The 17,480-nt window shown below is 39.1% G+C and overlaps 1 protein-coding gene across 1 annotated transcript in view; it reads right to left on the bottom strand.

Annotated features, from left to right (window-relative positions):
• Positions 1–347: 347 nt before the first annotated feature.
• The window catches only part of ptk7a (protein tyrosine kinase 7a), a 40,686-nt gene continuing 23,553 nt past the window's right edge, over positions 348–17,480 (bottom strand). Inside the window, exons 4-20 of the mRNA XM_058761736.1 lie at positions 16,052–16,236; positions 13,452–13,599; positions 13,211–13,341; positions 12,793–13,059; positions 10,577–10,713; positions 9,287–9,422; positions 9,000–9,119; positions 7,489–7,638; positions 7,186–7,330; positions 6,945–7,072; positions 5,193–5,393; positions 4,958–5,107; positions 4,632–4,861; positions 3,614–3,694; positions 3,375–3,526; positions 2,938–3,116; positions 348–1,270 (exon numbers count right to left, since the gene is read on the bottom strand). Of these exons, the coding sequence (XP_058617719.1) occupies positions 1,110–1,270; positions 2,938–3,116; positions 3,375–3,526; positions 3,614–3,694; positions 4,632–4,861; positions 4,958–5,107; positions 5,193–5,393; positions 6,945–7,072; positions 7,186–7,330; positions 7,489–7,638; positions 9,000–9,119; positions 9,287–9,422; positions 10,577–10,713; positions 12,793–13,059; positions 13,211–13,341; positions 13,452–13,599; positions 16,052–16,236 (2,701 nt within the window). The 3' untranslated portion in view covers positions 348–1,109. The remainder of the gene's footprint in view (positions 1,271–2,937; positions 3,117–3,374; positions 3,527–3,613; positions 3,695–4,631; positions 4,862–4,957; positions 5,108–5,192; positions 5,394–6,944; positions 7,073–7,185; positions 7,331–7,488; positions 7,639–8,999; positions 9,120–9,286; positions 9,423–10,576; positions 10,714–12,792; positions 13,060–13,210; positions 13,342–13,451; positions 13,600–16,051; positions 16,237–17,480) is intronic.

Raw genomic sequence — 17,480 nt, 5'->3', positions numbered from 1 at the left:
AAAAATGGCCATCACTAACTAAAAGACTGCTCCTGAAGTCTGTGGCAGTGATGCCTCCCTCCCACCAAAGCTTAAGGAAGACTTCTTTCTGGTCCAGAACCACCTTTTCTTCAGTGAAAATGAAGATCTACATTTCCTCCAGAAAATAAGAAACTCCAGGCCTCACCACGTCATACAAGAGCACTTCAGAAAGTGTACAGCTGCAAGCTGTTTCTGGAAATGGGAAAATGTCAGATGCAGCCATGACCAATGAGCTTCTTACAAGCTATATGGCGCATACAAGGTAACTTGCTACATTTGTTTTTTTACATTTACAAAACATGAAATCAAACAAGCTTTGTTAAAAAGTGAAATTTTATTGCAACAGCAGAGTATGTGAAAGAAGCATTTGTTCACTATTTTTTTTTTTCCAGAGTCAAGAATACCTCTGAATTTTTATAGAAACCGATATGTAACGTGTGGGTAGCAATTACAAGATAAAACACTGAACTCTTACTAAGCAATAAAACACTATAAATGTATTAAAAAAAAAAAAAAAAACATTCAAGGCTTTCCAAGTCGTAACATACAGCATACTAAAATCAAGACATCCTTCATTTTACAGGCACTTGAAATTTGAACTCAATGAAAAAGTCGTCTTATAAACAGTTTTCTCGACAGTCTGTTTCTATGAGTACTTCTGAATTATATAAAAAGGTCATAAACATAATAAAAAAGTCATATAAACAGTACCTTTCTGTACATTGAACAAACAGGACCTTTTAAATAAATTAAGAGGTTCCCGAGACAATCCTTCTAAAATATAAAATTGGTCAGTGCATGGTTTGGTATTACAAACGCACTATATTTTACTATATTTCAACGTTTTGAGTGGGCAAACTCAAACTGAGAAGTGATAGGGCAGCTTTTGGTAAACCCTATTAAGAACCAGATGTTTGAGAAACCTTCTAAAACATAACATATATATATATATATATATTTTTATAAAAGGAAGAAATGGTTGAAAATATATCAAATTCCAAGTCCTTTTGTTCTTGAGGCAAGACACTGAATCTGAATGTTTAGGATGGAGGGTTTTGAAACATGGCTTGCAGGACGATCCATTTCTCTCACACTTTACTTTCAGAGGGCAGATCGCTGAGGGCGGCAGAGATGTCGCTGAAAGACAGTCTGTCTTTGGGGCTGGCGGCCCAACAGCGCACCATCAGCTTGAAGACACGAGATGGACACCCCTGAGGAGGAGACAACTTCAGCTTCCCTTCCTGCAGAGCTGTAGAAACACAAATGAAGAATGTTAGGAAGAAATCTAAACCATAAATCAATAAGGGGTGTAACGGTACACGTATTCATACTGAACATTTTCGGTACGCAATGTGTATCAAACAAATACAGCATTGTTTTAACCACTGCATGAGTCGAACTTCATTGGAAACTTCCAGTTTTATATACTGTTACTTTTGATAAGAAACAAAGTCTCAGCTTTCAAATTATGTCCTTTTTTTCAGTAAATGCTGTTTTGGTGCTCTTTGACGTGGTGCGACAGATCGCTGTATAAACGCCTCAGTTCTAACAGCTTTACTACTAGTTATAACACAAAATAAACATGAATGAACATCTCATGCCTGATTTAATCACTCGATCAGTGTTTCAACTGCGGAAAAACAAATATTAGACTATATATTCATTATATTTTACCTGTTAGTGATGTCTTAATTATTTAATGTATGTTTAAATAAATCTGTTGTGAAACAAGTTATGCCAGCCACTGTAAATTAATATATTTCAACTACAAATAGAATTAAGTTAATTAGGAAGTTACGTAAACTGCATTATATGCAATTTACATGTTTGCATACGATTTTTTAAGTTGAATGTTAATTATTATATTTAAGAATAAATAGTAATTAAATTTAAGCAGCTATAGATTCTATTTACAATATGTTAAAATAGGATTTTCTGCTGTTTATACTACTTATTGCAAATAGTGGCAATTATCTGCACCTCAGTATTGTAGTACATTATAACACAGTATGCAATAATAACAGTGTAAATAAAAATTTTAATTCAAATTATTAACTGGATGCAACCTTATTGAAACAATAAATCCCTGCCTACACCTACCCTAACCGAGATATTATTTTCAACTTCTTAATTATTTCCTTCATTTTTATTGAAAATAAATGCCTTTCCGAAGTGATATGAGATTTGAAAAGTTCAGCAAAAGGCAGATTCGAACTCAGGTTGATCACGTCTAAAAGACTACTGTACACACTTAATCATCTACGTCACTGGAGCTGTTGTTTGATAATTGTAATGTCGACTACCCCAATCACACGTTGGTTGGTGGAGTTATTGTAAATGGCTTCTGCCAACAAGACGGGCTATTTGCACTTAGTTTAAACAGAAATGTCGTTAAATTTAAGTTTGGGCTCTGTTGTTAATTGTAACCTTACAGTAATGTAAAATGGCTCCCTTTTAGAGCATAAGCTATGGTAAGTGAGAGAAAAGTGTTTATAATGTTTTAAATGTGGACATTTTTTCTTACAAAAACGCATCGTTTCGCTACAGGAGGCCTTTATTTACCCCCCGGAGGCTGGATGGATGCGCTTTATTTGACTACTTTTGGACTGTTGAACAAAAACACCCACTTACTGCCATTCTAACGCTTGGAAGAGCAAGGACATTTTTTTTAATATAACTCCCGATTGGATTTGTCTGAAAGAAGAAAGTCGTATACATCTAGGATGCCTTGAGAGAGTGAGTAAAACATGGACTAATTTTCATTTTTGGGTGAACTAACCGTTTTATGTTCAGTTTTACCGAAACCATACCGAACTGTGACGTTAAAACCGAGGTACGTACCGAACCATCATGTTTGAGTACCATTAAACCCCTACAAGTCAATACATAACCCATTTGACTTTTTGTGAGACGCACCTTCTAGAACTTTGTCATCCGTGAGGTCGGCATACGGCAGCTCCCCAAAGCTGAAGACCTCCCACATGAGCACTCCAAATGACCACACGTCCGTCTTAGTGGAGAAATCATCCTCAAAGACGGCTTCAGACGGGAGCCAACGCAGAGGAATCCAGGACTGGCGATAATGGTAGTACTCGCTACACAAACACAGAAAAGAAACAACTTCGTCACCACAAGGGGGAAGCAGTGTGCGTGATAAGTGGAGAACATTCACAAGCCTGTGAACAATCACTACAGGAAGCGTTTGCATTGGAAAAGATGACTTCAGTGAAAGTTCTTTTCATTCCTCATTTTATAAATCAAAGGCTTTGGCTCTAAACATGGATTAGGACTTGCTAGTGAATTTAATTGCTTTAATAAAAAGCAAATGTTGTAGAATGTGTATTTGGCTGTACCTGTTGTAGACGTCTTTGCTAAGGCCCAGAGCAGACACTTTGATCTGTCGTTTGGAGGAGATTAGGCAGTTACGTGCAGCCAGGTCTCTGTGGACGAAGCGCTGGTTGGAAAGGTGCTCCATGCCTCGAGCCACCTGCAGACACACCGACACCTGCGAGCAAACAGCAGAGAGTGAGTGCGGTTTGTCCTGATGTACATATACTGTGTATAAGAGAGACTGGAGGCAGTTATTAACTACCTTCTGCTTGGTGCTGAGCGGTTGGACTTTGACTTTCTCGTCTTTGCTCTTGGACACTCTCAGGTATTGCTTCAGATCACCCTGAAAATAACACACAGCAAAATGAGACAAGAGCAAGAGTGAAGAAACATCTCAGGACACAATATTTCAATCAGCACTTCAAAATACAACTAGAATAAAGCCATATGCCACAAGAGCACATTACTGTGATGATATTGGGGTGAAAGGGTGCCGTCAGAAGAGAAGTTTTAAAACCTCTTCATTCATGGTTAAACTGCACAGCGCTGAGTGTTTTCTTAGTGTGAAGAAGTGTAAATGATAGACAGACAGATAGATGAAGGGATGTGGTGTGTAATGTCAAAGATAGATGGATAGAGAAAGAAAAAATAAAAGGGATAAAGGGATGAAATGTAACAATGACAGACAGACAGACAGATAGATAGACAGATATATGGAATGACAGACACATGGATCGATAAAGGAGAGATGGATATATAGAAGGACAGACAGAAGATAGACAGATAGATGAAGGGATGTGGTGTAATGTCAAAGACAGATGGATAGAGAAACATTATAAAAGTCATTAAGGGATGAAATGTAATGACAAACAGACAAACAAACAAACAAACAAACAAACAAACATGTAAACAGATGGACAGATAGATAAATAGACAGACAAACAGACAGATAGATAGACAGAGACAGACAGAAGATAGATAGATAGACAAACAGATGAAGGGATGTGGTGTGTAATGTCAAAGATAGGTGGATAGAGAAAGAGAAAGACAAAAGTGATGAAATGTAATGACAGACAGACAAACAAACAAGTAAACAGATGTACAGATAGATAGATAAATAGACAGATAGATAGACAGACATATAGAATGACAGACACATGGATAGATAAAGGAGAGATGGACAGATAGATAAATAGACAGACAAACATATAGAAAGACAGACACATGGCTAGATAAAGGAGAGATAGAAGGACAGACATGATGCAGTGAGCTGATGTTACCATGTCAGTGTACTCCATTATCATGTAGTGCGGCTCCACTTCTCTACAGATGCCCAGCAGACGAGCGACGTTAGCGTGGCTGAGCTTAGCAAACATGTCACATTCGCGACGGAAATCCAACTGCATCTGCTCATCGCGTGTCTGCAGACTCTTCACCAGCACCACCGTCTCCTCCTCATCCTCAGCGGCCTTCGATTTCGCCAGCAGCACTTCACCAAACTCTCCTTTACCTACATGAAGAGAAACAAAGCAGATCCATTCGTTTCTCGTTCGAGATGTCAATGCCAGTTGTAAACCAGTCGGCAGGTCTCCGTTTATTGCTGTACCCAGTGTGGTGATGGTGTGCAGGTTGTTTCGGGGGAAGTGGAGCTTGTCTTGACTGCTGTGACGTTTGTTGTTTCCGCTGGCGGCCATGTTGGTGAGCGCCACCTCCTCCTGGATCTCGGCTGTGGTGTGGCCGTTCTGTTGGACGTCTCCTATGGGTCGATCAGAGAACTGGATCAGAGAACTGGGTCTGTTTTTTTTCACAATTGCATGCTAGCAAAAGTTACCAGCACACACCGTTGAGACATTCCACCTCTCGCTCGTCTCCGTCCTGTCCCTTCTGGAGTCTCTTGGCATTGCGCCTCTGCTTGCAGTAAAACATGAGGCCCAGCACGATGATGATGTAGGCCACGGCCGCCCCCACCGACAGACCGATAGTCTGGATCATTTTGTAAGGAGCCTTTTCATCATCTGCTAATGAGTGCTGAACTGGTTTTTCTGTGGACAACCACACACAGAATGCATACGTTAAACACCAGGGTTTTTAGAAAGAGCGGTTTCATTCCGGCATCCCTTTTGATCCCAACTTAAATAGGCTTCTTATAGGAATCAAGTGACAAGCTGGCATGAACATTCAATTAGGATCTAACAGTCCTGAACTCGCACCAAAACACAATTTGATGTGCCTCTCCTTTCTCTGAAGTCAACACGCCGCTAGACTCAAAGCATTTGTAATTCAACTTAATGTGGAAATTGAGTTGGTACTCCGAGATGGGCCAAAATTGGTTTACTTTGAAACTGTATTGCAGCATATATCAGGTTTCAAAGAACCATATAGTACAAAAATTGGTAATGCATAATGCATTTTTGTAGGGCAACTATGAAATTATAAACATCAGCCAGGTTCCTTTGGAAAAAAGCCAGTAGTATTTTTTCATTGGCTTTTGGATAAACTGCAGAAAGTAAGCTGTGTGACCGACAAAAGTTTACGATTCTTACATGATTTGTTCATCCTGATAATCTTTCATGATAACATAACTTTCATGCCAAAATACAACAACCGCTGTTGTCCCATTTAGCCAAACTGCATATATCTTAACTTTCTTGAGCTTGTGCCAAACAGAGACCTTATTTTTAAGCATTTAGCCAAAAACTCATTGACTTCGGGACAATGGAATTAGAAGTGCAAAAAATGATTCATGTGGATTTGCCTCATTGACCAACAGAAAGCTGCTTGGTTCGAAAGTGACTTTTGTGAAACTACACTGCGACACTATTGACAACCGACAAATCAAAATATTGCTAATGTGACCTTTTTTACTTCCTTTGCACCATTACTTCATGTTTGGTGTCTTCATGATCAAATTTGTTGAAGTGTTACAGAAAAACAATTTGGAATATCAAAGAGTTTCCAAGTTTTAAAATCACCGAGTGCATTATGTGCTGGAGAAATCCCAAAAAGTACATTTTTGACAAAATTCAAAATGGTATACAGGCAATATGGCTGACCTTAAAAGTTGCCAATCAAGATCATTTAAGTGAGTTATGAATTGAATTATTAAACATATAAAGCATTTAAAATTGTGATTTTTGATAAAAAAAAAAAATACAGTTTTTAATAACTTTTAGACAGTGAAAGTCTCAATGTAATGTGACCAAAAATTAGGCAATAGCCAATAGAATGCTGTAGGAGAAGTTTGAAAAGTATGTTTTCAGCTAAGTTCAAGTTTTTTTACGCATTCTAAAATGAAACCTCAATTAACAATTATTTTTATCAATAAGGAACTGATTGTATAGTGAAGCATGGAGATTACAAACCAAAATAGAACCTAATTGTTGATTGAGAGGGGTTGAAAAATAAGTCTTGCTGACATGGGGAAAATTTTGAAAACTTTTTGAAATAACACACACTGATGAATCGCTCAAAATGAGCCCTTTAACATGACACATATAACAGTGAAATGTACATGTCTGTAAATACACATGTAACGGTTATGGAAGCCACTGCAAAAGACATCCATCCAGAAAATAAGAGTGTATCAGACTCACCAACAACGTAGAGCTCTGCCGAAGTGTGTGCAATGTTACAGCTGTTTCCTGCAATGCAGGTGTAGCTTCCTGTGTCCTCCATGCTGACGTCATGAATGACCAGAGAGCCGTTGGGCATCTTCTGGAACCTGAATAAGAAATAAAGGAGAGATTCTCGAAACAAGAAAATACTTTTCATATCTTCCAATGAAACCACTTCAGTCTAGCTGGAATTTTGATATCTGTGATAATTCAGCTTTACCTGCTCTTGTCTGCCTCCAGAAATTTGTCTTTTTTCTTCCACTGGATGAAGGGAGGAGGGTCTCCAGTGGCCTGACAGTGAAGTACTGCGGTGTGTCCCTGATATACTGTGGTATTCTCCGGCTTCAGCTTAAACACCACATAAACTGAAGAATGGGAGTCGAAAGAAAAGAAATACAGAGACAGAAAGGTCAAGGGACATTTTCAATGAAAATAGAAATATATGTATTAGTTTACTCAAACAATTCAGTAATGTCTCTTTGTGGGTGACGCAAACCCATCAGAAACACTTTTTCCCCAGTACCTGCGACGGTGAGCTGGACGACGGCTCTGATCTCGCCCTGCTGGCTGTTGGAGGCGAGGCAGGTGTAGTTGCCGGCATCCGCCCGTGTCACTGTGGTGAAGTGCAGCGTGCCGCCCTTCTGCTCCACCCATGCAGGGATATCACTGCCGTCTGCAGGGGTGCCAGACAGACAGACAGACATTCACTACATGGGAACTTGTGTACTTTATCCAGTGCCAGATGTTTTCATTTTCAAGGCCACAATGCAAAGTTCATAAACAATTTGCAGTCATTTATAAGCTCAATAGGATTTATGTACTTTTCGGTTCTATGCCTGAAATAAAGGTTTGTGGTTCAAACTCTAGATATTTTCACGTTTTATTCTATGACCTAAACATATTGGTAATAGTCCACTTGTGATTTTTAAAGCTTTCACATGTCTTTTAAAAGGCTCAAAGGCACTACAGAAGTTGTTGGGGACATTTAAGTTGCGATGAAATGGAAGTAATGTCAGATCATGTTCTGTATTGTGACGTTCATCTGACTGAAATGGATTATCGAAAAAGAAAAAAAAGAAATAAAAAACTTGGTTCTATGCATCAGTCTATGCATTGTTGATTGGATGTTGAGATGTAGACAAAAGCTCTCAAAAGAGGAATGTGACCAATAACAGGACCTTTTCACCAGAAAAAATGTTGAGGTCAAAAAAGTAAAAATAAAAATGAATAAAAAATTTGCCCTCTTGCAAAAAGCACAGTGTATTCTATAGTTTATCGAGGCAAAAATCATAGTTATTGATTTGTTAATGGCAAGAATTAGACCTTAAAATAAAGTGTGACCATAAAATTATATATATATATGACCCTGGAGCACAAATGCAGTCATAAGTAGCACAGGTATATTTGTAGCAATAGCCAACAATCATTGTATGGGTCAAAATGATCGATTTTTCTTTTATGCCAAAAATCATTAGGATATTAAGTAAAGATCATGTTCCGTGAAGACATTTCCTACTGTAAATATATCAAAACTTAATTTTTGATTAGTAATATGCATTGCTAAGGACTTCATTTGGACAACTTTAAAGGTGATTTTCTCAATATTTTGATTTTTTTGCACCCTCAGATTCCAGATTTTCAAATAGTTGCATCTCAGCCAAATATTGTCCGATCCTAACAAACTAATGTATAATGTATAAATGTACTAATGTATAAATCTCATTTCCAAAAAATTTACCCTTATGACTGGTTTTGTGGTCAAGGGTCCAGGTATATTATAAAATATATATTTTTCATTTTTTTAAATAACGTTTTGGAATATCAGATAGTTTCCGAGTTTTAACCACCGAAAAGTCAATTTTAGACAATATGGCTGACAAACTTTGCAAAATTTGGGGAACTGCAAAGATCTCTATAGACGTTTGAAAACTAGTTTAGGGTTTGCATTTTATGCATTCTAAAGTGAAACCATATTCAACACTCTTAACATCTTTCGGGGTAACAATTCACAATAGTCAGTCTTCTCTGGCAGACCTGTCCTGATCCAGCGGATGGTCGGGGGCTGTCGGCCCTTCGCTGAACACTGCAGATGTCCTTCCTTATTGAGCTCCAGGCACTGGTAGGCCTGCGGTGTCGGCGTGAACTTCAGACGCTCTGAAACAGATATCACAATAGCTGGTAAGAAGTGCTCTGTAACACAGCCTCGAGTGGCTTTTATATACAGCCGCCTTGACATCCAGACAATGGCCTCAGCCATTGAAAGCCCACGACAAAACAACAGTCAATATTAGAAATAAAACAGCACAACAAATGTTCCTCACCAAGAACATACACCCGCGCCTGGGCAGAAAGTTTTCCCGCCTCCGTTTTGCTCTCACAGCTGTACAGGTGGCCGTCGTACACCTCCACGTTATTTATGCGCAACGTTCCATTGGAGAAGAGTTTGAAGCGAACATCCTGTCAAAAAAAGAAAGAGTTGCTGTGTCCGAATTTGCTTACTTATACTATGCCCTATAAGTATGTACTCTTTTTGTGAAGAAAAAGTACATACTTTTGAGTATGTAGCAGAAAAGTAGGCAAGCATTGGGACATACTACTTCGTCATTACTGCGTCTTTAATGGACGCTCTGTTGCTTAGTTACGAGCATTCTGTCTAGGGCTGTCAAAAAAAAAAATAATAATAATAATAATTTTTTCGAATATTTGTCTAATTTAAAAATCCACATTCGAATTTTAGGTGTGCGTCAGGCAGCCTTATCAGTGGCACACAAGATGCGATGACGATGTAGGCATCAATGCATTTTAATGTTTTTTTTGTTAGCCTATCCAGTTGAACTCACTGGACGTGGCGCTGCTGCGTTGTTCATTCAAAATATTGCGGAAAAAGAGAACATCAATGCAAAGATGATGTTGTTTACGTGCATTAGTAATAATTTGCTCGATGCTCCCTCTTGTGGCCTCAAGAGAGACGCCAAAAGCTTTTTTTCCCTAACTGAAATTATACCTTTTAAAGTCGAAAAGAATCTCTTCATATGTTTGCATAATGATGCATTTAAAAGTTAATGACCAAACGTATCATTAAAAAAAGTTCACAATGTTGCTGCAGATGAAATATAATGCGCATAACATTAAATGAAGATTTTTAATCAGGTTAGACATTGATTATCACTCAAATCACTTTCTCTACCTGTCCGTCGGTCTCGCATATCCGCCATGTTTGTAGTTTTTAAACACTTTTTATGCATGTTTGTAGTTCTAATCGAATCCTCATCCACCGCACAATGTGTTGTGGGCAATATTAGCCGTTAGAGTGCGCATCGAATTTTATACTCTTTTTCAAAATACTATGATTTGGGATACTAATTCTATTTTCGAATACTATTTAGGACGGATAGTATGTGAATTGGGACGCAGCAAGTGTGTGTGACAACATAATTACTACGCTGATGTTTACTTCACGATCGGCTGTGCACCAGAGGATCATCTTTCCCCAGTCAAAAAATCACCACCTCCTCGTTTTCAGACACATCAAAAGGTGCCTCTCGCCTCAGGATGTGGTTAGAGATTGTGTTACGAATATGATATCGGCATGACATCACCGTCCCACTCACCTCTGCGCTGATTGGCTGCATGTTGCGGTACCATGTGACCTCGGGTTCAGGTGTGGCGCGTGCGTGGCAGTGCAGGTATCCAGGACGCCCCTCCTCCAGCTGACTGTCCATGGGTTTCTGGATCCACTCCGGTTTGGCTGGACACACAGAGCAGATGTTTAGGATCACAACAGCAATAATGGACAACAGTTTAAAAGACATTGCCGCTTTACCACAGACATCTGGTGAAGGAATATTCAAAAATCCTCTTTGAGGAAAGTCAGTTGGCTTAGCACCACTCACCTCCTATTATTTATGCAGGTAAATCTAATTTGACACACAGATAGACATAGATGGATAGATAGAACTACATAGTTGAGACAGACAGACAGCAAGAAAAGGCTTATCTTAGTATTTTTATCTTGTTTCTAGTCAAAATATATACAAATTTTTAATTAAGACGCATTTACTTGATAAGCCTTGTTTCTAGGGGGAAAAACTAAATGAAGTGCATTTTGCTTAAAACGAGTAAAATGATCTGCCAGTGGGGTAAGAATTTTACTTGTTTTAAGCAAAATGCATTTAATTTAATTTTCCCCCTAGAAACAAGGCTAAAAATCTTATGTCGTTTGTCTTACCAAGTAAATGCATCTTAATTTAAGAATTTTTATACACTCTGCTTGCATGTTTAAGCATACTGATAGCATGTTTTAACATGGTAATAACGTTTTCAATACTTTCTCTCGCAGTTATATAGTTGGGTAATTATACTGTATATAAAATGCGGGCATCAGTGAGCCACTATTAATATGCGGGGCATTGAAACTGCTTTCGAATGCATGATCGCATTTTTCGCTGTTGTCCTCGCTTGTTTCTTCACAATACCTGCAGAACTTCTGATGGTTTGGCTGGTGGCTGGCCTAGAACATGGGCTGGTATACGTTATGCAAATGTTGGGGGCGTAACTATTAGTGATCCTGACTGCAACGTCACAGTCGGTGTTATGTTCTGATTCGCCTATTTTTTCAGTGGTCTTTTGCATTCACGAGATTTACATGAGGAGGAGGAAACAATGGTGTTTGAGGCTCACGGTATGTCATTTCCATGCACAGAACTCTTATTATTCAACTATGCCAAGGTTAATACAGTTTTCCATTCTATGGCACCTTTAATTGTTCCATTAAACAACATCTCCACACCACCAAATAGGATTGGTTATATCCAATCGTTCAACTCAGCTAAAAAACCTAAATATGTTTACTTCAGCCAACGAGTCTCTAAGGTAAGTTGTTCGACTGAGAATAGTAATTTATTTAAAGTCCTGAAAGGTCCTGTTGTGTCACACTGAGAGACTTTCTGTCTTAGAATTATAGATCACCTACAGGGCTTTAATTCATAAGACAGCATTGGTGATAATGAAGGAAAATTGCTGGAATGTGAGACATTCAATAGAGGACAGTAGGGTCCGAAACACGTTACTGGAGCACGCAAATGAAATGCTTCTGGGAACACAAGCTAGTCTTTTTGTGTTGTTGCGTTCTGAAATGTGTCACATACGTCTTGCATTCTTAGGCCACATTTACACTGCGGTTCTCGATGCCCAATTTAGATGTTTTTAACCATATCGATTTTCGTTTCTTCTGCTGACTAGCTTACGGCTTTGTTTAAAAGTGACCCATATCTGATATCTTCGTTTATACTATGCACTTGGCAACCCAAAACCCAGAGTAGATGTACTGACAGCGAAGCAAACCCAGCCCAATTGCTATAGCTCAAATCTAGTCCAATCAAGTTTACACGGTTTCCCCTCCTTTGAAATAGTGGGGAGAAGCGATCTCTTTAACCCGTGAACTACAAAACTGTGCAAAAAACAGTACAGCAACAGTGCAAAAGTAGCCCAGTTCCACAGGAAAACTACGGACTTGGCAACACTGTGCACAGATCCGATTCATATCAGATTTATTTCCACATGTGAATGAGACCCGAGACTGATCTGAGAATATCGGAATCCACGGTTGTGGGTCGTATCCGATCGGTGCCACATGGGAGGAAAAAAACTGGAACTGTCTCATGTAATGTAAATGCAGGCTAATGCTGTATTGGTGCAAACTCTGAACAGAAATCCCTTTCAGGCATAGCTACACTTTGAAGAGATGAGAAAATTAGTTAATCAAATTTGAAGGAAACTCGGATACCCTTTAATGCACATTAGGCAATGTTTCTGGCCTAAGACTTACTTGCCACAGTGACAGTCAACTCTTGTTTCTTCTGTCCCGCCTTATTTTGTGCAAAACACGTGTAGGTTCCTGTGTCTTCACCACGAGTGGGGCTGAAGATCAGGTCTAGTTCATCCTGGTACACCCTGCCCTCGGCTGGAACTCGCTGTCCCGCGTGTTCCCACCAAACCTCTGGCTTGGGGTGCCCATGGGGCGCTCGACACGTCACCCGCTCCAGAGAGTCTGCGGTGAACACTCTGGACTGTTTAGGCATCATGTCCTCGATTTCTGAGGAGAAAGAGTGACAAGAAACAGGTTTGAGAGCAAAGCATGGAAACATGTAATGTGAGGCATCACAGAAGGGCTCCTAACAGTTCATCTGAGCGTTGTAAGCCTAACTGCATGTCTAACTGCACATGAATAGGTCTGAGCGCGTTACCTGCAATTCGCAGCGAGGCCTCGAGAGACACAGGGGGGCCACGGGGCCCTTGAGCCACACATTTATACAGGCCTGTGTTTCGCGGCTTCACATTATTGATGAAGAGGGATCCATTGCTCAGAATAAAGACGCTGTAGGAAAGATAGAGGTAAATGGTAAAACGCATGCTCATTTAAAAAACTGTATAAAGAAGTGCACAAATTTCTTCCAATTGCACTCAATCTGAATTAAAGTGTATTACCGGCTCTTGTTGGCCACCAGCTCGTTCTCATGGTACCACTCAACGGTAGGCTGCGGTTCGGCCGTGAACTGACAGTGGAAAAATGCTTCCTCATTCTTAATGACCACCAAATCTTCTGGCTTCACCACCGGTTGAGGGAAACTCTTATCTACAGAGAGAGATAAAGACCATTTATTACTTAACGGGAACATAACTCAAATGACAGATTCTCAAAGAACCAAAAAAGTAGCGATGCACCGAAATGAAAATTCTTGGCCGAAGCCGAACAAAATAAAACACTGGGCCAAAGGACGGATACCGAACGCGGTATTTCGTGTTTTTTCCCCCCATATATTTTGCCAAGTAATTTTCTCACAACTGCATAAATAAAATCCCAAATTTAGCTTTTTACTGTTTTGTCTTGCTTTTCAAAGAAAAAATCTGTTACAAAACAACAATTTAAAAATTTACTTAACACTGAACTTGTTTAACATTCTAGCAGACATTTGACCAACAAAGCACAATTTAACTTAAAATTAATAAGTTAGTAAAATAATTGTTTTTATTCATTTTTGAGACCCCCTTCTTGAATCAGGCATGTATTTTTTGTTTCTGTACAAATAAATGCAGCCTTGCTGAGCAGAAGAGAAATATTTGAAAACATTAGAAAATATTACAGATCCCAATTTGAACACTGTGTGTGAACGTTATGATAAATGTGTTAATAATAAATAATTATATCAGCTATATTATTATTATTGTCTTTTATTTTACAGAACAACAGTAAAATTACAATACTAACATTTATGAATGTTGATGGAGCTTTTATTTTGACGGAAACCCGGAGGAAGTCCTCGGAGCTTATTTTTGTTGACAGCGGCAGATTTATAAATGATTCTCATTACGAATTTGGGAAGACATTTGTTGCACGTATCACATTGTCACATCCATGCCTTGTAAAACTTCATAAAAGTGTTACTGAGCAACTGCCTAGCTAACATGCCCATGTGGGCACCGCATGGGATTTATCTGGGCTATATGGGCATCAACTGGGCATGGGCTCAAAGTGGGCACTTTGATGGGCTGAATGTGGGCCCCAGCTTGGATAAAATTGTGGGCCCCAGTTAGGTTGCCCATTATTGTTTATTTGTGGGTCCCATATGGGCCACATTTGGGCTATATTTATAATTACATAAATTTAGTTTTTTTGCAGTTGACTTATTTTTATGCAATTATGGGTAACAACATTACCCTAACAATTGAACAAATTGATTAAATTTGAAGTATTTCATGTGTTTTTAAAGGATTATATCATAATGTACCGTATATACGAGTAACACTGTTTCTGCGCAGAATTTCCTCGCACTTTGAACTCTGGCTAACAAGCTCGTGCAGCACTGTTTGAATAGTTCGTACGTATATTAGAAAACATAACACTCTGCAGTTTATTTACTAATTGTTTAAGGCCATTTTGCGATTTCAATCATCACAGTAAAAAGCAGCAACCACCCCTCCTCTTCTCATCAGAGACATGAGATGCAGCACTAAACAGTCTCTCGCTGTCAGTGCTTGTAATGATTTTAGCGTCTTTCTCAGAAAGTTTTAAATATTTCCACACTGCCGAAAGGCATTACAAGTAACAAGTTACGTAATCAGATTACTTTTTTGAAGTAACTAGTAAAGTAACGCATTACTTTTTAATTTAGAAGGAAATATCTGAGTTACTTTTTCAAATAAGTAACTCCAGTTACTCTGTTTCTCCTGTCTTGACTAACAGCTCTCATGTTGAGAGAAATGGGGAGTAAGTGCAGAGGCGTTGAACTACAGTAAGATCATGTATTTACTCATCTCACCTGCACAAAAACAGATTCAGTGTTCCTCAAAATGAATAAAAACAGTCAAATGCAAACTCAGAATTTTATACAAACCTGCAATAATTATGTTAAGACAGACAAATATCATTCATGTATTTAATCCCATTTTATTAACACACGTCTTTGCTACTGGACTCCGATGATCAAATTCAACCATACTAAGCACAAAATGACACATTTGTGTTTCATTTTTATTGCTGAATAGTGTTGAACTTTCTTCTCCTGTGTCATATTCTTCATGCAATAAGTTTGAGCTGCGCCCTCTACTGTACAGACGTGAATTTACATTTCCTTCAGCCTGAGATGTATTCATTTCACTTTTGTTGTAAAAGGGCTTTTACATTTGTTAAATAAGAAGAAATTTTTATATTAAACACAAACAAGCAAGCCCTGCCCAGATTTTAAAAGTAATTCAAAAGTAACGTAACATTACTTTCCATAAAAAGTAACGTAATTGGTTACTTTTTAGGGAGTAACGCAGTATTGTAATGCATTACTTTTAAAAGTAACTTTCCCCAACGCTGCCGAAAGGTTTGTTACAGTAGCGTGCTACTCTATTTGATCACGTCACGCCATTGTTCGGTACAGTTTATTCGGTTGTTTCACTTATTCGGCCAAACACAGAAAGTGTTTTTTTTCTATTTTCGGCCAAATAATTTCAGTTGCCGAACATTCGGTGCATACCCACAAAAAAGTACCTCTGGTTCAACAATACATCCAAACACACAATGAGAAAAACACACACACCTATGATGTTGAGGGTGAAGTTGCCATTGCTGCAGACTTGGCCCGCTGCATTTTTCGCACAGCAGTAGTAGACTCCGTTGTCGTCAGGACTGGCGTTCGGCAGAGTAAGCGTTCTGTCTTTGTTGTTGATTTTGTAGCTCTTCTCTGATAGTGATGATCCATCTTTGTGCCACTGATTGGTTGGCCTGTAGATCGAGTCAGGAGCAGGGTTATAAAAGCTGAGAAAACTGAACGAGAAGTTTCTCCAGATCAGGGGTATCCAACCCTGTTCCAGCAGAGCTACCGACCCACAGAGTTTAGTCATCTCCGGCCCTCGTGGTCCACTTTCCTGCAGAGCATAGCTTCAACCTGATCAAACTCACCTGCCTGTAGCTTTCTAGTATTCCTGACCTTCCCTGCGTCCCAATGTGCATACTACCCACCCTATCTGCCCTAAATAGTATTGAAAATTACTAATGTCACATAGAATTTAGGATGGATAGTATGCACATTGGGACGCAGGCCTTGACTAGCTGGACCTTAATTAGCTGGATCAGGTGTATTTGATTAGGGCTGGAGCTGAACTCTGCAGGACAGTGGATCTCGAGTGTTGCCTACCCCTATTTTACCTGCAACCCTAATAAAACACACCCGAACCAGCAAATATAGGTCTCCAGGATCACTTGAAAATAACAGGAAGGTGTTTTGGAGCAGAGCTGGAATTGAAGTCTTCAGAAAGGTTGTTCTGCAGAAGCACTTAAGATTACGTACGATTAAATAAATCTTTAGATTATAGTGTGCTCCAAGTAGTTAAAGATGCTATGATCTCAATCAAGCAAGACAGTAAGAATGACTAACAGCCCCTTAAAAAGGCTGCAAGTGGATTGCAAATCAATGCAAAGGTAGCACCACAAGCCCTTTCTCCATGTAGTTTGTTGATATGTTGTGAAAAATAAATACCGTTGCTATGTCCATGAGTATGTGAGCACAGAATGTTTTGTAATATTAGATATGATATTTGGGATATCGCAATGAATGAATGTTTGGCAAGTGAACTGCAATTGTGCAGTCCCACTGAACACACTACATGTTAGGGCTGGGAAAATAAATCGATGCATCGTGAATCGAGAAATGATTCAGCATGGATTCTGAGATTTTTCGAATGCGTCGCGATTCTCTCTCGAGTCGATTCTGAGCTTAGTTTTGAACAGCAGACGGTGCTGCATGCTGTAGAAACAGCTGTACTCTGCTTGTTTCCAAATCCTTACACACTTGAACCTAAAATAATCATTCATAAAATTTAAAAAAGGCTGAAGCGAATTACAAGGGTGTTCACACTGGGCTGTTTACATTAATCTGGCGTCATAAAAGCATTCCGAGCAGAGGTGAAATTACAGACTCAGCCAAACGCACAAGCACGCTTCAGCGCTCTTCTTCGTGAGCATTTGAG

This window comes from Onychostoma macrolepis, chromosome 22 (genome assembly GCF_012432095.1).
Source record: "Onychostoma macrolepis isolate SWU-2019 chromosome 22, ASM1243209v1, whole genome shotgun sequence".
NCBI lineage: Eukaryota > Metazoa > Chordata > Actinopteri > Cypriniformes > Cyprinidae > Onychostoma > Onychostoma macrolepis.
Note: the sequence above shows the minus strand (reverse complement) of the source record. Positions and strands in the feature narration are given on the sequence as shown.